The following is a 23,872-nucleotide window of genomic DNA, read 5'->3' on the forward strand; positions in this document are numbered from 1 at the left end:
TTACAATGCTGACTCTAGCAGCGGCATTCAGCTGGAATGCTGCCTTTTGTTTACTGGTTTCACCAGGCCTCCAGTGCTTTCTTTGGTCATCTGGTGGCTCCACTAATGTGATTTGCACTCCCAGGCTCTGCAGGTAGTCATGGGCTTTTAAAGGGAATTAGAGGAAAGCCTGCCACCCTGGTTGCTAATGAATCCACAGGGTATTTCTTACTGGTGTTTTGTTTTTCCAGATTCTTTTTTCTGTTTTATGGTATTTTTCTTCTGTCTGCTTGGACTTCAGTTTCTAAAGTGGGTTTACCTGGCTGTGGTGTGGTGACATTCACTTTGCTTGAAATAGAAGTACCAAATCCTGTTGATTAGTGTGTCCATTTGGGGTTTTCTCAGGAACTGTAAATAAGTATGGAAAAAATAGATAGCTACACAAATACTCAAAAATTCTTTATTACAATATATATTTTACAAAGCTTGTTCTTGGTAATAGGGAATGTGGTAAAAAGAGACAAGAGACAGTGTAAACTTCCACCTTCATGAAAGCTTTATTAAAATAGCAAATGTTGGCTCATGTAGGGAAGTTGAAGTGTTTTGCTAATGAGGTGACAGTTGAAATACTGAATTTTTGCAAGCACACCAGGAGAAGATGCAAGTTTACAAACAGCCTCATCACAGTCTGAGAAATGTGAACCAGTGAAGGACAAAGTCAAAGAAATATTCTATTACAGGTTTTACAAAAAAAACAAGTTATACTGGAGAGGGTTTTTTAATATGAAAAGCCTATGCACAAAAGAGGATATATTATGAAAACATCTTCTACTCTTTTTCTGGAGCAAAGGAGAGTTTCAGACTCTGAGGAGTTAAGTTGAGTAGCATGTCAGATGCTGAGTAAGATGCCATTCCTTCTTATATCCACAACCTCTTACTTAAGTATCCTTGTGGATTTGAGTGGGGATTAATAGACTGATTAGGGTTGGTTGGGGTTTTTTTCCCCCAGATTAGTCCTGCAGTTTTGTTAGGGCCAGCATTTGGCTTGCACAAAAACAAGCACAATGTCAATGTTTTTGAAGCTTCACTCTAGTCTAATTAAGATTCAGCCTCCTGTGGCAGGATGTGCAATGTTTTTATATTTTCATAACGTATTTTTCATCCATTTCTGTTGTTTCAGAATGGAAGGGAAGAAAATCAGTGATAAAAGCAAAATCTGAATAAGACTTTGGAAATAAATGGGCACCTTCCATGCAAAAATACTTAATATTGAATCTATTCTTATTGTTGTTTCCCTTGAGAGCAAGTCTACCCAAGTCTTAAGAATTTAGACTGGTAGGAGTTGTGCCACTTATATGTGGTTTATAGGCTTGTGTCTTAGGAGTAGAAGAAAGCTTTAGAAAAGTTGAAGTACACAAACATGTTTCAGTGCCCTTGCTTTGTGCCCTTCCACAGTGTTGGTGCTGTAGGATTTATGTTTATATTATATGTGTGTGTTTATATTTTTAATATACAAACTGAATGTCACAGCATTAAATTGTGTTCAAAGAATGTCACTATTGGTTGGATTGGTATTTTCGCTTCAGAAAAAAAAACAACCCTGTAGAAATTTGGGTGCAGTGGTTTTGATAGTGGACAAATAAAGCAAGAGTGTATTGACTGAGTTTTAGTGGGCTGACAGCAGCACTCACGGTCCTCTTGATGCAGAAGTTTGTGACCCATGAAATCTCCATTTTCCTTCTATTGGTAATGTACCTTGAAGTAAAGAAGCCTGGAAAATGCATCCTGAGTGACCTAACACATTGATTATCTACAAACAGAAAATTATTTGAGCTTATTGCTAAAAAATGTGTTTAGTACTAGTAAATATAAGGGATAGGCTTAAATGAGATTGCTGAACAAGTGTTCCATGAGCACAAATTCACTAAGGCAACAGCCAGTCCTTACAGGTATGAATAAGATTTGCTATATTTTCCTTTAAAATGCTAATTTCAGATGCTTGGCCATTTTGCCGATTCAGCTTCATCAGCTTGCATGCTGGTGACCAAAAATCAAAATTTTCCCTTATAAATGGTACTTGTGTCTGATTGAAGGAAATAAAGGGCAGTAAGGAATTGAGCAGAGTTGTTTCTAAAAGGAGTAAGTATCCAAGGTTCATGAAAAGAAGCCTGTAGCACACAGGCACACCAGCAGGCAGATTTTACAGCTCTGTCCAGAGCACAGAAAGAAGATAAATCATGGCCATCCCCCTCTCATTTTTGAAATGGTTCAACCCTGGGGTTTAGCTGAAGGACTTAAGGAGTTTTTGAAGTGCAAATAGACTGGTGAAGGGTAAACCTTTTCAGAGTTTCATTTAGATGGATTTTTTTTTCTATGTGGATTTCTGGCACCAGCTGAGATCTGGAAAGCCACAGGATTGTTTTGTTTTTGATCAATCAAGCAAGCAGAACTTGCCATGGGGGTGTACATTCTCTGCATACATATTGATCCTATTGTGTTTAAAAGTAGTTAATTTAATCAGGGCTTTTTGAAACCTTCCCTGGTAAAACTTGCATTAATGAAGCTGTCATTTCAAGGTCATGTTTCAGTGTCAATAACTTAATGGTAATGACAGAAGTTACCTGTAAGTTTATTATCCATTTTTCGGTCATTCCATGTTAAACTTGCATTGAATGAGAACTGATTTTGCATACATGCATGTAAAAATGTTCAGCTTCAATTGGAAAATGTGAATCTCATGGAATGAGAGATTTCCAAAGCAGTCTAGAGTTACCAAACACATTAATGCTGGCAGTTCTGGTACTGTTCACTGCTGTTTGGATCACTACCCTTGGTCTGCCCTATTCCATATGGAGTTTGGTTCCAGTAATCTATTTTACACCTTGTCTCTTCCAGCAAAATGGTTGTAATATCAGAGGTTTTTACCAAGGCCCTTTCTAGTAGCTTTGACCTTTTACTCACATTTTGTCTTGTTTAAAAGCAGCAGCATGCAGAAGATGGACTGCATATTAATTATAAACACTTCCCTCTACTGTGATAAATATTTAGAAATAAAATGTGTAAGGCCTGACTGCTTAAGATGCCCATTTGGGTGCAGATTTTTTAAGGCAGGATACAGTTTGCTACTTTTTCATCCATATCTAATCTTCAGGTATTTTGGGTGAAAGCATTGTATATTTTCAAGCTTTTTTCCCTGTGAGGATGTTAAGTGCAGACTTCATTATTTGCTTCATTGATTTATTTTGGTTGGAAGAAGCTTCAGAAAGTTGTTCTGGACATGGTGACACTCAAGGTGTAGTGGAGTTAATGAATTCAGATACCACAGCAGAATGTCCCAGTACATTCCCCAGAGTCAATCTTCTAATTTCTTTTCTTCTTGGTAGTTGCAGTATGCCTTGAACCCTGCCAGTTGCTGAGATATGAGGTGGAAAGCAGAGTCTTGCACAAAACTTTTTCAGTCATATACCAGTAATGGTCTTCTGTAGATTTTCCTGTTCATGTTTTTCCCAACTGAAGGGGATTTTATCAAAGATTTCGGTGTCAGATCACTCAGGGGCTCAGAATGGGAGAGGAGCCCTAAAGGTGGTCTGAGGCCCAGAGCTGGGATCCTCTTTAGGAAGGACCAAAGTGGTTTTTAGTTTAATTTCTGTGTGTTGGATGTCCAAAATGGTACTACAGAATGGTATACTATGGGAAAATGGCCTATTTTTAAAAATGGTGTATTTATACATTAATTTTGCATTTACAGTCTGGTGGTTTGATGGGATCTGCTATGAGAGCACAGCAGAAACATTCTACATCAGAATAAGGACCTAAAATCATAACTCATCACAAATTAATAAATATGGCTAAATACAATCAATCAACAAATCTTAAGAAGCCCATGTTATGATTTTTCCTTGACTTTACACTGGACAGGAAATGTTTGGTTATCAGGCCCCCTATTTTATTTTACAGCTCTAACTTTACATTTGTACAGCTCACATGTTCTCAGTCTCATGTACTGTAATGATGGTTATTTCATGAATTGAAGGGTTTGGAAACTGAACATGAGATGCTATTTAAAGCTTTACTGAGAGACAGGGAAATTCTTTGTGTCTCACTGCAGAGAAGGAGTTCTCAGCTTTTGTGGTGTCACTTTTGCACGTATGTCACCAGGAGAAGCTAACATGACCTTTCCTTTTTTTTAAGTAATATTTTCTACCACCCAGGACTCTTCAACAAGTCCTGTCCCACTGACTGTATGGAGAATTTTGAGTGTGTTCTAAATCAGCGCTTTTTAGCTCAGTCTTACAGGCACAGAGGGCCGATTTTTGTTTAGGAACAGGCATCACTCTATAGCTGGATATGTGGGTGTTGGCTGGAAAAATCTATCATTCTAATTTAATTTTTTTTAAGTGATGCATGCTCAAATGTCAAAACACTGAGGAGTTTTTACTTACAGATTACAGATTCATCAAGCAGCTGTGACATTAAAGTAATCTTACTCTGGTTACAGTATGCATTTTTCAAGGGCACAGGCTTGCATGGTGATTCTGAATTCCTGTGGAATTTAACTGAGCAACAGCTGGTCTGTAGGATGTGTAGATTTTAACAAGGTAATGTCTGTGTTTTGCCAAAGGACTTGTGTGACCTTCTGCTGAAGCTGTTGCAAAGTGCCTTCTTCCTCCATTCAAGTCTGTAGGGGTCCTGAAACAGTATTTGTGTGAATTTTCTCCATTCTCTCTTCTCCTCTTGATTTTATCACAAGTAAATTCTACAAAATTCTTCAATGGGGTATTGGGGGGGGGGGGGGGAAGAAAATAAAAAGGTCATCAACACCACTAACTACAGCATAGGATGGAAAGAATACTCTTTTTGGCTTGTAATTGTGTCAGATTCCTTTTCCCCACAGTTGTTGGTTGGGGTTTTTTTCACTTGAGAGAGGTTTATGGTGCTGTCTCTGCCAGGATAACCATGTCTCAGGGTTGAAGTTGTATTTCTCCCGGAGTTCCTAGAGGTGATGTTATCTTTTGTTCACTCAACAGTATGGTCATTCCTGAGAGCATCTGTCACTTTGGGCATTGTAAGATGGATGAGTCTCAAGTGAACTGCTGGTTGAAGCAAATGGTAAAAATAAGAAAAGACGTGGGGGTTGGGGGTCTTCAGAGGGGACAGACAACAAGGAAGCACTGTTAAAAATCAAAAGTAAGCCAGACCATAGTGGAAGAAAGAGCCAAGATGTGGGTCACGTTAGCAGATCTCACAGGTCTTGGCAATGAAGATGAGTGGTTGATGAATTCTGAAGAGATCTTCTGCATCTTGGCAAAAATGCTGTTGATTTGTTTTCTATTTCGTTTGCAAATAAGGGAGGATAAGAAGGAGATGACCTGAACATAAGATGCAAAACATTTTTTTTGTCACGTTATGTTATATGGTCAGGACAAATTAATGTTGCCAATATTCAGGAAAAGGGTCAACGGTATTTTGTATGTCTTGAATATTGTGTGATTATCTGTCATTTCTGAGTGGGCACATAACAGTATAAAAATCAGCAGTTTAGCTTTTGGAAGAAAAAAATGGAAACTTAAAATTCATAGTTGATGGTATTTCAGAAGGTACTTAATATTTTTAAAAGAGATAAGGTTCCTTACAGCATCTCTGATTTAGCTGTACTAATTGAGTTAGACTTTTTTACAGAGAGAAAGTGGTGCAAAACCACATAAACCCCAAGAAAACTCCTTTGAATGCTCTGACAAGCAGATCTGCACCCCCCAGCCCCAAGCTGAGCAAAGGTCTGTGTTTGCAAAAGCAGCCAGCAAAGGACAAAAGGCACTTACAGCCCAGTGTGTGTCAAGGTTTGGGAGGGGTCCAGGAGGATCTTGGCTTGAAAAATTATTTTGTCACACTGTTGGCATTGGTCCATAAGGGGAAGCACTGGTTGAAAGGCGAAGAAATTAAGATGATTAGAAGCTTTAAAGCTTCACAAATGGTGGAGTATCTCTCTTCTCAATGGATATAAATAATAGATGAAAGACTGAGAGTGACAACAAAGGCTCAGGGCCTTTAAGAGAATGTGTGCAGCCTGAATAGAGGTCTGTGGCCTAGGGCCAAAGGTCTTAGCTTTGAGTGTAATTAGAAGAAAATACAAAAATGTCATTACTAGCAGGTGAAATGTTCAGCACGTGTCTGAAAAATAGCAATTTCAGAGCCAGGAGCAGTTGGAATTGGATTACTGACATTCTGCAGTGGCTGCAGGCTGTGCAGAGCCCTACAGTTTGGTCGGGGGCTGCTGTGTTATCCCTGTTGTCCCTGTGCTCCGGAGCCGCTGCCAGCGTGGCGGGGGCGCGCACGGGCGTGGGGGCAGCATCGGTGCTCCCTGGCAATAGAGCTGTTTAGTGCCTTCCTTCAGGACACAACAATCCTGCCCAAAACCTTCCCTGAGCCAGAGGTGAGGGTTACAGCTGCTCTCTTAAACAGGCTGATTTTTAAAATTGAGAGGAGGGGGAGGAAGCTTTAAGGGCGTTAAAGCCTGGAGTTTGAATTTGGGGTGTGCAGCTGAGTTCTGGTTTTGCAAGTGGGCCTGTGCCTGTAGTCCCGGCTTTAAGCCTTAAAATCCCATCTGCAAGCACCAGGGAAAACTCCTTTAAATCTTTTGGCAAAATATGGTCCGTTGCTATTGAGAAACCAAACCAGTTTGTCTGCCTAAGAAAGTCTTGTCAAAGTCCACTCAATGACAACTTAATTTAAATCTTTTCCTGATGTTAATTGGTGTTCTGTACAGCCCTAGGTATTTTAGGAGTTATTCTTTTGCTTGCTCCTTGCTACACCATTTTTACCATTCCTTGGGATATTTCAGGTGTATTTTCTTTTATTAAGTGCAATTTCTATTAATAATGTTTTCCCTTCAATATTTTTATGGAAACCCAGATAGGAGAGCAACCATCTAATTCTGATTTAATTTTGAACATTGATCTCCAGGGTCTCACTGATCACCCATTTATTTTGTTTCTTTATAAATAGTAAAATAATTACTTCTGCATTATCATATATTTTTTAATGGTTCTACAACAGTTAACTTTGTCATATTAATGTGATAAATTCCTAATCTGTCATATAGTAACTTCAGTGCCAAAAATGTGCAAATTCTGAGTTTGGACTTCTGGTAGAATATAGAGAAGCAACCAAGCACTTTCAATCAAGTATTCCTCTAAAGAAAAATGTGCTTTTTATAGTCACTGGCACTCCTTTTTTCACCCTAGACCAGGTTTCCACAGGAAGGTTTTTTTGTCTTGTTATAAACTATATGCTGGCATGAATAATACTGATTTTTTTCTCCCTTTTTATTTTGCAGGTGGTCAAGAGTTTTAAACAATGCAGCAAGGCTTCACAAACTCTTAGCTGCATCCTTTAATCATGACTGCATTTCAAATAGGTTGAAAGGAATCTGAGAAGGTACCGTACTTGCCTTTCCTAATAGAAAATACCCTGTATATTTGTGATCAGCATCTCGGCTTTCATTTCCATTGACTGCATTTTAGGAGCTGTGTGGACTTCAAATAACGATTTTATTTTTAGTTCTTAAAAAAATCATGAAATCCAGTTCATATAATCAAAAAGCCTTCAACAGAGGGCTGATTTGTGCTGCCATTTTTTTCTTATATACCCACAATGAGGTCAACTTCATTATTTAATGACACTTCTTTTGAAGCTGTAACAATCTTCTTCTGCTGTTTTACTTAGAGGCTCTGCAAATACCTAAGCAACTAGCTAAATATATGTTTTATGCACTTGGAGGGTGAATGTTTGTTTGTTTATTTGTCCTCTCAAAGGGTTTAAAACAAATGGGAAGAAGAATGCAGATCTTGGTAATGATTGGGGTAGATTTGTGCTTCCAACTGAGATTCTCACAGGTCTTTTTTTCCCTGACTTCTGAGTGGGGGGAGGCTTGCCTCAGTACACAGTATTGGGCTCACATAGTTTCTTGTTGCATTTAAATAGCCAGGGTACCCAGAAGGCTGAAGATCTATTCCTGCTTTATGACCTGTTGTATCCCTGGGGGCAAGGGCAGCCCTGGGCAGAGCAAGGGGGTCATGGCCACAGCCCAGGTTCTGAACAGCCCTTGGGGACTCCCAAAACCTCCCCGCAGGAACATTCTGCTTGGCAACATCTGGAACGTGGCATAAATCTGGAAGAGGGGGGAACCTCCAGGATTTTGCTTCACCAGGTGCTAGGAGGAAGCAACATTAGCCTTTTCGATGGGGGGGTGGGGGGAGGCAGATTCTGTGGCCCTGAAGTTAGGCTAAACAATTGCAGAGGTCAAAGGACAGCTGAGTGCGGTCAATGAGACACCCTGGGGTGTATTTTGTTACTTAGTAAAAGGAGCAGCATCCTAAAACCCTCAAGGATTCTCTTGAAAATCTGTGTTGTGAAAAGGTTTTATGAGTCTGATGGCAAAAAGTGCTGATTTAGCTAAGGAATGCTTGCTTTTGTCTAAATGAAAGGCTAATCCTTACCAAATGTTGGCAGCTATTATAGTGTAGTCAATGCAGGTCTGAAAGGACAGTTAGAGTAGAAGTGTACTTTGGGATCCCAAATGTTTATCATTTTAATGGTTCTGTAACTGAAAAGATTTCTGAAACTTTCACAATTTCTCCTAAAATTTAAACCATGAACAAATTATCTGAAAAAGTAATAAGTAACTCTTCACTTATAATTTAAAAAACTGTTCATAAGGGAGCTGTGCCTGCCTGGTTGTTCTTTATTCCCTGACAAATTTGCTTTAGATTTTCAGGGTACTGCCTGGCTTAAAGTGTAACTTCCTTTAATCTGCTAACACTTATTAATTGGCAGGAAAAAAGTGTGGTTTTTTTCTGGTCTTGAGTAATTTTTACTGTTCTTGTTTCAATGCTCAGGACAAAAAAATAAAGAATACGTTTGGGGTAATTAATTCCTATAATTTGTTTAGCATTATCTTTCTTTAAAAGGACAGCTTATTAACACTTAACATTTGTCATAGAAACAGATAAGAAATCAATGTCAGAGCCAAGACCTTGTAAATAACCCGAAAGGAAATGTAATAATGGCCGTCTTCACCACAGAGGTGGTGGGGGAAGGACTGGGCATGTGGCAGAAAAGGTTCAGTGCTTTTTGTTTTCCTTTGGAAGGGGGGGCTGCTGCAAGGCATGACCCAGAGCCTCTGACTCGCTGGCCCTGCTGTCTTACACAAACACTCATGGTTGTATTAGGAAGAAAAAGGTACTTGGGAGCCAGTGGTGGTGGTGTTTTTATAGTGACCAGCCTGGTGTTTCATCGTGATCTGTAGAAGAACTCTGTAAGAAGAGCAAAAAAAAAATAAACTGCATAATTTTCAAGGTGCGGGGAAGTGAACAAAGAAGTTGACAAGTTGGTTTGCTTTATTTTTGAAAGAAACCTTCTTGCAAAATAGAGCTCTTTGTAGAGTTTAACTTTTAAACTCTTCAGAAGTACTCCATACAGATGCCTAACATTGATTTATGTCAAGGTTAAGGCACCTTTAAACAAATAAAGTCGGGAATGGATAAACCTACTAAAATACAAATCACCTATTAAACACAGAAGATGTTTGTATAGCATTCAGGTTGCCACAAAACTGACACATGTCCAGAAAGTCTCCTGATAACCCCTTCTAAACTCATCAGGAAATGATGGCATGTGTTTGAGGGGTACACAAGGGAGCAGCCAGAGAGGATAGAGATGGAAGGTCAGGCTTTAGCTTTGACTTTCCAGGCTTTGGCTTCATGCTTTTGCAATAGGGTGATGGCAAATGAAGAAAGGATTAAGTGATTTATTTATCAATGAGATTGTTCTGGCTTCTGCTGTAGGAATTCAGTGAGAGGTCTGAGACTATTTTCAGCTTTATCCCTACAGACAATGACTATCACATTTTACATATATATCTATGTGGAATTAAGTGCTATATCTGTATAATTAAACTGCTTAGAAGAGTACATATTGGAGCTGTAATGCTTAATTTTGTTTCTAACTTCAGAATTTAACTACTCAGAGTACATAAAATAGGTTTAGATGTGTTATTATATTTTTTTTTCTCATCTACTGGAGAAAATTGTTCTGTGTTTATAAACTGTTTATTTAGCAGGGGTTTCGGTTTTTAAAAAAAATTTAAAGCAGATTTTCACTCACAGTGAGAATTTTATGGATAGTATTTATATTCCACTGTGGCAACAGTCACAGAAAAATATTTTGAGTATTAGTTTCTTGAGTGCCAGGATTTACTGGAAGTTTTATGTGTGTGCCATCAAGAATGTGTAGAACCTGTAAATATTCTGTGTTGCTGACTCATTAAACCATAATAGCAGCTTTGGGAATCAAAATTGCCTGTACTAGCATGCTTATGTTGCATGTAAATTAAGTCCAGCCTGTAAACATCATTAAGATTTTGGGGAGAAAAGTACAGAAGTGTATCTAATGCCTCCAACAAGTCAAATATTTTATTACAATTTTTTTTTTTCATGTAAGACACAGCTGCCCCTCCTCCCCCACCCAAATTTATCATAGTGGTTGATGAGTTGCATTACAGAACAATATAAGCATTAGAAATTGAAAATTATTTCCTTCTCCTATTAAGTGTTAATAGTATGTGATTTGAATTTTTGGATTTCTGTTTTGAGTAAAGATAAAGGTGGGGTTTTTTTTCCTAATGGTGTTGTATAAATGTCATTTGTGGACATTTATCCCACAAACAACTTTTGAGATTCCTAAGTACCTAGAAAAGGTAGCTTGAATGTCAAAACTCTTCTTTTTTAGCCCTATCCCTGGATCTGGTGTTCAAGTGTTGTTCTGTTAATTGCCTGTTTCTTGAAAATTTCATCCTAACTAAAATCTGGGGTATTGCAGATGGACCAACAGTGATGTGCATCTTTGATCTCAAACAGTGTTGCCTCTGGTAATTTCGGAGATTCTGGACAGAAATTTGTTTATTTTACAGAAGAATTTGTGGTATTCTGGGGAGGGAAGAAAGTAGAGTCAGCTTTGAGCCGTGACAAACATGTTGTGGACAAGGAAGAACTCTACAAAGCACTCTGCACTTGAAGTTCATTTCCACTAAAATTATCTATGAAAACTTTGGACACAGTTTCCCACCAGCAGGGAAGTTGCAAAAAGTGTCTGATTGATATTAAATTTACATTACTTGTGGATTTAAGCTGATTGTTTGGTTTTGACCTAGAGAGGGTTTTCTTGTCTGTTCAGAGCATTGTTTTCTGCATAAAAATGGCCATGAAAGCAGCTGGCTTTGCTGTGTTGGTCTTTTCTTGTCTCTGCTGAAAATGAGCTGAAAATGACTGCAGAAATGTAGGATGTGCCTCTCTATCTAGTGACTACATGGGAGTTTCAGATAAGAAAAGTCTTGTTCTGTTCTAAAACATATTTTGAGTCCAAAAGAGCAGAAGCATGATCATTTTGACTTATTTGAAAATGGTACTTTTGGAAAAGCTGTGCAGGTACGTGCTCTGAGTGAACTTGACAGACATTTTGGCACAAGCCTCTGCGAAAGAAGAGGGGCTCATTTCCACCTTTGCTGTTCCTTTTTAGCGATGACTAACCCTTGTAAAACTGAGGAGAACTCTTGTTCAGGCTTGCCTGTTTTCAAACTGGGCTCTGGACAGGAAAACAGCCCTTTTTTGGAGGATGTGAGGAACCAACAGCTTACTTAACCTTCTATCCAAGTGCATTAGTGAAGGCTAGTTTAATTACTTAAGTCTGACTTTATTTCTTGATTAAATTTTATTTTTAAATCTAGAAATCTGTGTTAGGGATTCTTTCAATAATCTATCTGAAGAGGGAGAGGAACAAAACTTGATGGTGCTTTTGGCAGAATTATGCACTTTACAAGTGAAGGAGAAGGGGGAAATGCCATGTGTGAATCACTTGGATGCAGGGTGTTACCCTTTGTAGAGAGTCAGAGACATGTTCTGGCTGCAGAGACTTTTTCTTTTTCTTTTTTCTTTTTTTTAATTGCTAACCCTGAAATTACTTTCAAGTTGCATATTTGAAGAAGTGCCATGGTACATCTCCAGCTCTGCCAACTTCATGGGGGAAAAAAAGTTTTGCTTGCAGCAAAGGAAAGGTTGAAGTCAACAAAGTTTTACTCCAGGGCTTTATTTTTAGCCTGTTGCAGCTGTCAGAAACCAGAGCATGGATCAGATAAGATGAATATGGTGGAAAAAGAAAGTATTAAGTGGGTATTTGTGAAGAATTGGGTCATCTTTGTTTGGAAAGTTTTAAGAGCCAATGTAATCTGTATTACCATTATGGCTATTATTCAGAAAGTTTTATTTTTATTAGTGTCAGTTTGTATGTGTTTCAGGAACTGAGAACTTTCAGAACCACTAATGTCTCTGTGAAATGAATAGCGATTTGTTTATATTGCTTGGCAATAAAAATATCTCTTCCTCTCTTATTTAGCAGCGCTTTCACGTGAGAAAACTTTAAAAAAAAGAAAAAAAGAAAAGAACATGGGGAAAACCACTTTTATTGTTGATATACATATCTGAAATTATCTTTATTAAGGATTTTCTTTTTAATGCTGTACAATCTGATGCTGAGATGTGTCAAAATGGATTACATTTTAGCTTCTATTTTCTGTATCTTAATAGGGATTTTTTTTGCTGTTTCCTATCAAGTAGTGTCATCTTGGTGAGCAGTCTTTAAAAATGTCAAGCATAAGTTCCTACGCAAATGGTACCTTCTGCCTACAATAAATAATTAGCATAAGCTGTGATGTTTAAAACTTTAAATTTTGCAGCCCAGTGACCTGAGCATTTACAATAATTTACATACATAAATAAATAATACATAAATGTATGCTAAGCCATAATGCACAGTCCTACTCCATAGTCCTACTGAAGGCAGCACCAGGCAGGTGAAGATGAACAGTACTGAGTTCTGAAATCAGATCAGGACAACTGGTGTAGAGACAACTTGCAGGAAAAAAATGAAACACAAACAAGCTGAACAAACTCAGTGGCTGGAAATTACTTCAATATCATGAGCTTCATATGGGGGTCTTTATTAGTCCAGTTGTGTTGAAGAGTTGGTCCACAAACTCAGTTGATAAGGCATTCGAAGTATGCCTGGGATTGTAGGCGAAGTGCTCAGCTTCCAGGTGCCCCGTCCTAAAGTGCTTAATAGATGATCATTCCTCTCATTTTCACGAGCAATGCCAGCTGAGATGCTATTGTGATTGCTTCTTTTTATGGCATTACAAGGCTCTTCTGAAACATTGGTGACCTTGCCTTTCAATTTCTCAGGATAGAAGCAACTGGGAAAAAAAAATCCAAACAAAAATCCAAACAAAAAATACAATTCATAAAAGTCAGCAATTAGTGATAATTACCAGCATTAAAATTGGTGACAAGCACAGACTTGTGTTTATTTAGAAGGACCATTCACTGAGTTCCCAGTTATGGATTTTTTTTTCTATTGGTGGAATATTAGACAGTGTTCTCTTGAAATGAACACTAAATCATAATTAGAAACAAAGCTTTAAATTAATGGGTGCATCTGAGAGTATAATTTACTTCATAGATTTTTGTAAACTACCTAAATAGATTTTATATCTCTAATGTTTCTGAATAGTTTGTTTTAATTGGTAAATACCAAACATAGTTGTTAGCTAATAACTTACAATAAGATCTGTGTATTAACAGAATATATGTTGTTAGTGACTAAACGCATATATGGAAAGTATATAAAAATAACCAAGTTTCAATTAAAATGTATTGGCTTTGGGAACAGTTACTGAGTTTGAATACATTATTTGAGGAACAAATTTGTTCTTATTTTATTATGTTAATTGCCTACATACTATATTAATTTTATCTGCTGTGTTATTATGAGTGGTAGCTAAATGAATTCATAGAATCATAGAATGGGTTGAGTTGGAAGGGACCTTCAAGACCATCTAGTTCCAACCCCAGAGCCTCACCACCCTCACAGTGAAGGATTTCTTCCTAATACTTACTGTAAATCTATATTCTTTCAGCTTAAAGCCATTTCCCCTTGTTCTGTCACTCCTTGCCTTTGTCAGAAGTCTCTCTCCAGCTTTCTCCTAGGCACTGGAGGTCGGCCTGGAGCTTTCTCTTCTGCAGGCTGAACAGCCTCAACTCTTACAGCCTCTTCTCACAGAAGAGGTGCTCCAGCCCTCTAATCATATTCATGGCCCTCCTCTGGACCTGCTTTACATCATTCTTGGTATGATGGAGACCCCAGAGCTGGATGCAGCACTGCAGATAGGGTCTCACCAGAGCAGAGCAGAGCAGAGGGGCAGAATCCCCTCCCTTGGCCTGCTGGCCACACAGCTTTTGACAGAGCAGGATGTGGTTGGCCTTCGGGGCTGCAGGTGCACATGGCTGGGTTGTGTTGTTCTTCTTGTCAACCAACACCCCCAAGTCCTTCTCCTCAGGGCTGCTCTCAATCCATTCCCCATCCAGCCTGTATTTAGGCCTGGGATTGTCCCAGCCCATGTGCAGGACCTACATGAAGTTTTCATGGGACCACTGAGAAGTGGTGAGATCCTGTGAAGCCTGGAGAAGCCTGTGAGATCCTTCTGCATGGGATCCCTTCCCACAAGTCTCACCCCATTGCAGAAGATTACCAAATTTTCAGGCACAATTTGTCCTTAGTGAAGCTGTGTTGGCTGTCACCAGTCACCTCCTCATTTTCCATGTGCTTTAGCAGAGTTTCCAGGGGGATCTGGTCCATGATCTTGCTGGGCACAGAGGTGATTCAAATATAACTGCTTGACTGTGCGAACACGCCAGGTTGTTAGAAGAATAAATTGTAATTCATGTCTGCTACTAATTGCAAAATCAAAATTACACAGCAAAAAAATGCCTTGATCCTATGGCTAGGATTAAGCATTGTTGCTGATTTGGTTGCATTGCACTGGCATTAATAATGTGGTTAATAGTCCTGTTGATTTAGGACAGAAAACATAAGTGAGGAAAGCTATGTATGAGCATGCCTGTTTTAAGGAGGCAGCCTGGGGTTTTCAAAAGTGCTCCTTGGTGATTTATTTGTGCCACCCCTGCCACAACTGTGTGAGCATATACTCCTTTTAAAATAATGAAGTCTTTTAACAATACCTAAACTTCAAAATCAAAAGCGATGTTTGTAGGTTGATAGCCCTTTTTTTTGCACCTGAAGGTTTTTCTATTGAAAGCAAAGTGTATCCCTTTTTTTAAGGGTGCATAGCAATGTTCCTTTTCCTATGTATACTGTGAAAGATCCCTGCAGCATAAAAGGATTTGCTCCATCTTCTACTAATTTATTTAGAAAACCCTACAAAACCTCCACAGTAACTTATCTGCTCATTTCACAACCATTTGAAAGGACTGCAAAAGCTTTGCAGTCAGAATAGGCTAAAGCCACATAATTAACTCCTGAAAGCTTTTATATGTTTTCCTTCATCTGCTTATTACATCTGTTTTTTTAGGAAATGGCATCAAATGAAGTTTGGAACATGCTTAATCTTAAATCACCTCAGTCCTCACTAGAGGAATGTGTTGGTGCACTGGCAGCATCAGTTTTTCTCTCACTGTGTTGCAAGATTTTAACCCATCCAGAATGCAGCATTTTTTTTCTGAGTGGGAGCCATAACCTGGAGAAAAGTAAAGCCAGGGCCATTTTGTAAAACTTGACTTGAGCTCAGCTTGCAGTGCCTTCTGTAGCATTGTGTCTCTCAGTGTACTCTGTGTTTGATCGTGGTTGCAAACTGCTCTTTGTGTGCACGGCTCAGTGGATAACACTGTTAAAAAGAACTAAAGAAACATTTCAAATTTGAGGTAAAAGAGATGAGATGGTGTTTCAGTGCTATTTTTTGGTGGTTTTCTTTGCCAGCCTCAATGTCACATCACTAGTGGTTTATCCTGTGAAGCTGAAAACTCCCAGGTCACTGAATTTCTAAAACTGCAATTCAGATCTAATTTTTGCTTTAAATCACTTGGAGGTGATTTGAAGTTCATTCATGTAAGTTCAACTTAGTAACACCATCCTGCATCCAGCTGTTAATTTTACCTTTAGTACGTTTATTGTTTTGTGAGCTGATCCTGAGGACTGTAGGAATAGTCTTGGGGTGGAAGAGATGGAGCAGTAAGGGCATAGCAGTCTCCATATTAAGACCACTTGTGATTTGCTTTCTGTTTGATGTTGTGGGGAAACAGCTGCCCTCTTCCACCACCCTGCATGTGGCTCTGTAGTAGATGCATTTTTCTGTCTCTGTGCAAGGAATTGTCCAAATCCCAGATAATCTGATGCAATACACCAAGTACAGATACCATTAATTGAGCAATAAGAGAAAAAAATCTTGTCAGGAAAAAATATATGTTCTTGATCCTTCCCATTACTTTTACACAGTAGTGGCAACATTAGACTGAATGATGAGACTCTAAATGGTATTGGATGCAAACAATATTTTCTTAAAAATAAAACAAAAAATAAAGATGAGAGGAAACTGCACTGCAAATAGGGTAAATCCAAACCAATAATTCATTTTTCTTAAAAGACATTGTGAATGAGTTATTTATCTGTCACTTGCTACATAAGATTGTAAGCTCTTTTACAGTTGAGTTTGAATATCCCTAATGAAGACAAAACAGGGTTTAAAAGACCTTGAAAAGACCTTAAAACCTTAAAAACCTTTCAAAACCTTGAAAAGACTGTGAGGAGGGAGAAAAAGGTATCTTACTGTGATTATGAAATAAGGCTTCTATTCCACCTTACAATCTTGTTTTAAGTCACACATAAATCTTCCCCACTGAATACTACAGTTGATGCTGTACATAGACTTTTGACTTTGAAGTCTGCGCTTTTAGTGAGTGTATATATTTGTTATTGTCATTATTACCTGACATTCTTTCTGCTGTATGCATGTTCAGGGTACATCCTAGTGATGCTCTAATGGGGAAAAATAATACTCCCAGAACATGACTAAGAATGATGTAAACAATCAAAACCACTAGCTGTACCTGAAACAACCAGTTCAGTTTTTCTGCAGCACAAATAAATGCCTGGTCTCTCTTTGCCTGAGATAACCCTTTGAGATACAGAAGCTGTGCTGGGCCTGGCAGTGCCTTTGTGGAGGAACTTGCTTTCTTTTCCTTTGAAGAGAAACTTCTCTGTGGGGTAGGCCAGATCAGAAGCCAGATTATGTGTTTTGGAGAACACAATTACATTATTAGGTTAAACACAAAGTAAGGACTTGATAGAGCTGACTTAATGGAGGGTGTTTGCATCAGATTCATCATTCGCTATCAGGTAATTGTGAAATTGCTTTAAGCCATAACAACAACACTCACCCCCTCCCTCATCCTCCCCGCTCGGTTCCTCTCCTTTAAAGTCTCTGGGGTCATGACCCACCTGGAGGCCAAATATGTGGTATCTGGTGTACTGAATGATCTGACTATATTTTTACTAGCAGAGCCTTCAACTCAATGTGCAGTTCTGGCTCCCAGGAGTTATTGAGTCATGATCCACTTTTCAGAGGTGACTTTTATTTTTGTTTGTTTTAATGCAAAGAAGCATAGTCACCTTTTTTTCTATCTAAAAGTGGGTAGTGGTTACTGTACTTACACACTGCTGGACCTGGGCTCTGGTTTTTCTCAAACATCCCATGTCATGTTTCTGCACAGATCTTTTGAAACCTGGGTGACCACATGGAACAAGATTATTTGCTTGAATTGACAAGGTCTTTTTGTAAATTCAGCTTCTGGCTTTGAAAGAGTGATTAGAATTTCCCTGAGTCCTTCACCACACAGCGAAGTGTTGCAGTGTTAAATCAATTCTCTTTGAAATTTTGTTTTTGTTATTTCCATTTCTGTCTGCTTTGATAGAAGCTCATGGCAATTGTAGCTTTGCTTTCCACAATGAATGCCCATATTAATTGTTTTATTTAAAGCTATAACAATAATCCTCCTTTACCTGTGGTCAGGTTAGAGGAATTTCCCAATTGCTTTGTTCGTGTGTCTTGGTAAGGAGACAGATGGAAATGTGAGGGCTGCCTTCCAGCTCTGTTTTAAGGCTGTTCTCACTCCAGCAAATCTCATGGTTAATCCTCTAGTTCAGTGATGGGCCACTGCAAAGAAGACTTGAAGTGAGTTTAGGAAATTTGCTTTGAAGAAGCACAGCAGAAATGGAGATGTGCTGGGTGGTGCTTTAGTATCTGAATCTTTTCAGAGAGAACACTGAGAGTGATAGAGCCTGGAGGTGAGGGTGATCTAAATTTTAGGAAATTCCCCTATTATTTCATGTTTTCTTTCAGATTTAATTTTGAAATTATTCAATTCTGATAATGTCTTCTAATCCCCATAGTAAGTTTTAAGGAAATTAAATAAAATTCATCTCTGTACAGTGGGAATGTTGTTGTGGTAGAGGGGAAGCCTTAAGAAGGAGTGTTGCCAAATTGGCCCTCCTTCCTTGGTAGGGTGCTTGGGAAGGAAAAAGTATAAATACAGCTAAATACACATACACTTTGCACATACTAACATTCTGTAAAGTTCAATCCAAAACAGACCTTAAAAGGTTGACAAGAGAAGTAGACAACTTAAGAATTACACTGGGATCCATCCAGTGGTGCAGGTAAAAGGAAAGGTGAGGGCTGGAATACTGAATTAGAGATGTGCAGATGGCTCATTGCCAGGAATCTAACCAGCTCTGTGCTGAGTTAGCTACAATTAGTCTGCAAGTAGATATGGAAATGATTATTTACCCTCTCACCAAACCTCCTGCCCACTGGAAACATCTCAGTGCACACAGGTTGCTGGAGACTGCAGCTGGTTGGCTCCAGCAGAATTCCGTGCCATGTTGCTGGGTGTGGAACAATGGACACAAGGGTGAGCCCTGATGTGCTAGAGTTGGCAGCAAAAAAAACAGAGATCAGGGAGGAGCTCCTGATCAGGGAGAAGCTCCTGAGTCAAGTCCAGCTCTGTTTTCTCAGTCACTGTGTCAAATTGGCTCAGATGAACTCAACAATGGAATGTCTTTCCCACATCCTCCCGAGCTCACTGATGCATCAGATGGGCAGAATTTTAAGAAAACCTTATCTTAATTTCACTATGAAAAGCAAGAGGGGTTGGTTTGTTGTTTTTTTTTTTTTTTACCAAATGACCTCATATATGAATGTTGGGTGGACATATTATTTGGGTAATTTTTAAACAACGAACATTAATTTAGTTATGTTAAATCATTGGCTTTGGTCATATTTAAATGCAGATATGGCAGATACATGTGTTAATAAGAGAAATGTTCTTTGGTTTTGGTGGTTTGGTTTGGGTTTTTTTTTTTTGCCTCCCTTTAAATTCCATCAATTTATTTTTCCTCCAGGCTCTGCTGCCTCCTCAAGCCCCCTCAGCACACTGAAGTCCACTTAAAGCACGTTCTCTCCTCTCCTCTGCTGCTGCTGAGGTGTGCTCCCATTTAGACTGTGAGGAGGAAAATTAACCATTTCCTAATTGCACCAGGCATTTAGGGCTAGAATCAAGTGCAGACACACTAAGGAGTTACTCCCTTGAATTGGTGCTCCAGTTTTGGGGAGGCTGGGTCAAGCACAGCCTGACCCAGGCAGCAGGTCACTGCTGGAGGGTCTTGCCACCTCCTCTCCCCTCCCCAGCTCTATTGAGCTCCAAATGAGGCCCAGCTGCCCTAATGGCCTCAGGCAGTGTTAGGAAATCAGCTGCCCCGTGCTGTTCTCCAGGGCTCCCAGCTTCCCCAGCCGCAGCCCAGCAGGACCCGGGGCCGCTCTGCCCCGACACCTCTGCCTGCCCCATCCTGCTCAGGCACATCCCTGCATCCCTGCCCTCCTTCCTCCCGCCCTGCTCCCACGCTGCAGGCACCAGAACTCACACCAGCTGTGCTTCCTGAGCCTTTCTTTACTTGGCATTTCCACCAACAAGCTTGTTTTCTCCTGGCAAGCCAGAAACGTCCTCTGGTAACATTAACCATTAACCATTTCTCTGGTAAATCTCTGACAGTCTCCATCCACAGGCAAGTCTCCTTGTATTACCAGGGAAGCAAATCAAATTGCCAGCACTTTTTCTGTGTCTGCGCTATCCTTTATTAATAGCTTCCCATCAAAATTAAAATAGTTGTCATAGATGTTATACAACAGGTAGGCTGTAGAAAACATGGAGAGTGAAAAAACTTCATGCAGATGTGCTGTGGGAATTGCAAATTTTCTGATTCATGAAGGTTGATTCATTTTCATTATGGTGTTTTAACTAAAGTCTTTTAATGTGAATACATTCTTGAAATCTTACCTTAAGCACATCATAACTGAGATAAATAGCACAGAAATTAAATTTTATTGCATGAAATTTAATAAAAGTCTGTAATGATTTCACTTGTATTTATGGAAGTATCATCACTGATTTCAGTAAAATAAGTGTTTCAGTCACTTAGCTGATTTCCAGAAATTCTTTTTTTCAAGGGCACCTGACAGGCTTTAGCTTACTGCAACCTTTATACTGCTTCAGTGTAATTTTTTCCCTAACACACTTTGTAGTTGTGTGTTTGTACACAGTCCCTACTGTTTCCAAATCTAATGAAAACATATAGAAGGGGAAAGAGAATCTACTTATCTTAGGTATCTCACTGCTGAAATAGCAGAATGTGTCAAGCTAAGAAACATTTTTTTTCATCTGGTATTGTCTCTGGTTAGGGTAGAGAAGTGTAAATTTTGTAGTTGCCACAAAATTTATTTAAAGCCAGTCTAGCTGGAACTGACCTTCTCTCCCAGGTTAGAGGTGAATAATTTGATTTGTTTCACACCTGTGTATCCAGTAGTGTAGTAATAATTAGCTCTTAGATATTTGTCTACACCAGCAGACCTCAAAGGCTGCTGGAAATGGCTGTCACTAGTATTGCCCTTTTACAGGTGGCCCTGAGCACCTTGAGCAACACGGTGATAAAGCAGGAGTGGAACTGTAGGTTTTCAAAATGCCAACTTATCTTCTTGGCCAAGGTCTCTTCCTGTTTGTAGGGCTAGGTGACATCTATTGAGGAGAAGAACAAAGATAATGTTATAAGGTTTTGTACTTTTGTGTCTGTTGGTTTAACTGGGAAAAACTTGTTTCTTTTGAAATAAATTTCTCTGAAAGTTGAGTTTTGTGTTCTGAATATTGGAAAATTTTAGACTGCTGTTTCTTTGGAACAAATGTCATTTGATATAATGATCTAGAAAAGTGGAAAATTTCATATTTCAGTGTTCCTTAGCTCATTTTAAAACCTTCCATGGCCACCCTGTTACTAAATGTTTAAATTTGAGTGTCCATATCCCAGTGCTGGGTGCACAAGTATAACAGTCTTTGGGTTGTGTGATGCCATCCAAGGAGAAGAAATGGTCTACAGGTCTGTTTGTGCTTGAATATTTAATTAGGTTCATAAATTCATCATCAATATAAATAGAAATATTAATTGTTAAAGCAGATATTTAAATGATTGTTATCACTCTATGAGTGTAAAGCATAATTTCAAATAAAGATTTTTACTGCATTTGCTGCGTGTGGTTTAGAAGTTATTTATTTCTCTCTTTTTTATATATTTTGTTATAATTAGATCCTTTGATAGGTCAGACTACATGTAAATCATAATATTACCATGAAGACAGAAGGTGAAGAGATTCTGAAAAGACAGAGAAACTGACCTTCCCTGTAATTTCAGTTAATATGAACAAGAGCAAAAATTCAAGTTATTGGATGTCTTTGTGTAAAGTTTTTCTCCAAATAATGGCATACTGACAAGTGAAAAATCGTGTAAACATACTCTTTGACAAAAGAGTATGTTTGCTCTTTTGACAAGAACTGATGAAGCCCAAATTGATTTTTAAAATTTTTTTTTGTTATATGTACCCTTCTGTATTCTACCCTGAATATCCTAAAAAACCCCAAATAATAATGATTTTATCTATCCTCCATTAATTTTTTTATACCAGGAAGGTTCTTGAGGCTGTTGAGAGGCCATGTACTCAGAAGACACAGAGCAGTGTGTTGGAGATGTGCTAAAAGCTTGGTGGAACAGAAGGATGCAGTCTGCCAGACAGAGAGAGAAACACAAACGTGTGGTGCTAGTTAGAGATGTTGTTTGCACAGCATATTTCCTTGCTGACTTTATATCACTGACATGCATCTGTCTTCGTTTGTAAATTCTCTGTGCATGGGCATTCCCATCCCCTTATCAGCTGTTTCCTTTGTGTTTTTAGATCATGGGGAATTCATATGCAGGGCAACTGAAATCCGCCCGTTTCGAAGAAGCTCTCCACAACTCCATAGAAGCTTCTCTGAGATGCAGCAGCGTTGTCCCACGGCCAATCTTCTCCCAGCTCTACCTGGATCCTGACCAGCCTCCTTTCCTGCCGGAAGGTAACCATGAAAGTATGGCACGTTTCAGTTGTTTTTCTGTGCGTGAAAAGGGTGGGGGGGTGTTTCATTAAAAAAAAAAAAAAAAAAAAAAAAAAGGCAGAAACTGCCCAGCAGTTAATTGTGTAACAAAATCTGAATCTTGGGCATCGTTAAGGGGAAAGAATGGCATGCTGGTTATTTTAAAAGGAGATAGATGTTGTATTAAAAGGAGATACTGTTGAAAAGTTCAATTTTCTAGGTTATTTTTATCTTTACTATATTTTATTATTTTTTCTATTTTTATTCTTCAGATGTGAAGCCAAAGGTAGAAGAGTTGGATAAAGAGTTAGTACATCGCTATTCACAAAATGGAAGCCTGGACTTTTCTACCAACCAAACTGTTAATGAAATGGAAGATGAAGAAGAGGATGAAGAAATGTCAGATTCAAGCAGTCCACCAATCCCATACTCGCAAAAACCTGCCCCGGAAGGGTCTTGCACTACTGATGGTTGGTATCATTGTGTTTTACTGTATGATCTTCACTACTGAATGATTCTAGTGATAATGTGCACTCTCTGCAGATCTCTTACAAATCCTTAAGCTAGAAAGTCTGAAAATACAGTTTATAGTCAAAGCCGTAGATCTGACAAAATAAGGATTAGAAGGACTTGTTTGAGAACATAAAGTTTAGTTTATCATTTGAAAGCAGTGTTGAGAACTGGCTGTGGCACGTCATTAGTTTCTGAAAGCCCTTTTTTGTCTGTCAACCAGGTAACCTCTTTTGATTCACTGTCCTCAGAGAGGTTACCTGAGTTGGCATCAGTATGGCTGGTTCTCAGTCTGTTCCTAAATGATTCTCAGAAACATTGGCAAAGCTGGACTTAGTTGCTTCCATGGGTAGAAAGAAGAGAAAGAAAATAGGGAGGACACTTAATGCACTTTCTGCTGCTGAGGTGATAAGAAGGTTGGCTGTGGAAGCTTGTCTGTTTTGTCTTCCCCACGTGCCTGCTGGCCATTGCTTCCTTACCAACTGAGCTGCCCTGGTTTGCTGTTGTTCAAGATGAGCAAAATTGTTGACCATACTATATTTGTTTGGGTTTAAATGTGTCAAAGAAAGAACCAGGTAATTATGCATGAACCTACTTGCCCTAAGAAAAATCGATGTGATTGGTTCAACTTACCCCAAAATTGTTCTATTCTGAAGGTTTAACTTCCTCAAAAAAGGAAGACCTGCTCATAGTTATTAGATGTGCTTCTTGTTAAAACATCTCCCTGCTGACTTCAGACACCTGAAAACAGGAACTGTTCCCACCAGGTCCAAATGCACTTTTGGACATTTTATTCATTATCCCCCTGAATCATGGAATTCCTTGTCCACAGTTCATCAAAAGCTGTAATTTTGAAATGGTTTTGCACCTTACTGAAGTATCTGGTTATATGAAATGACAGAAGTAAGGATCAACCCCTGGTAATTCTTTGACATTTGTGGGGGGCAGGCATTAGTGGCATGTGTTGTCATCTT

The 23,872-nt window shown here is 38.9% G+C and overlaps 1 protein-coding gene across 1 annotated transcript in view; it reads left to right on the forward strand.

Annotated features, from left to right (window-relative positions):
- GREB1L (GREB1 like retinoic acid receptor coactivator) overlaps nucleotides 1-23,872 on the forward strand; it is a 131,469-nt gene that overhangs the window by 48,193 nt on the left and 59,404 nt on the right. Inside the window, exons 3-5 of the mRNA XM_066562337.1 lie at nucleotides 7,313-7,413; nucleotides 22,211-22,370; nucleotides 22,661-22,858. Coding sequence (XP_066418434.1) covers nucleotides 22,214-22,370; nucleotides 22,661-22,858 — 355 coding nt within the window. The 5' untranslated portion in view covers nucleotides 7,313-7,413; nucleotides 22,211-22,213. The remainder of the gene's footprint in view (nucleotides 1-7,312; nucleotides 7,414-22,210; nucleotides 22,371-22,660; nucleotides 22,859-23,872) is intronic.

Source organism: Molothrus aeneus, chromosome 1 (assembly GCF_037042795.1).
Source record: "Molothrus aeneus isolate 106 chromosome 1, BPBGC_Maene_1.0, whole genome shotgun sequence".
In the NCBI taxonomy this organism is placed as follows: domain Eukaryota; kingdom Metazoa; phylum Chordata; class Aves; order Passeriformes; family Icteridae; genus Molothrus; species Molothrus aeneus.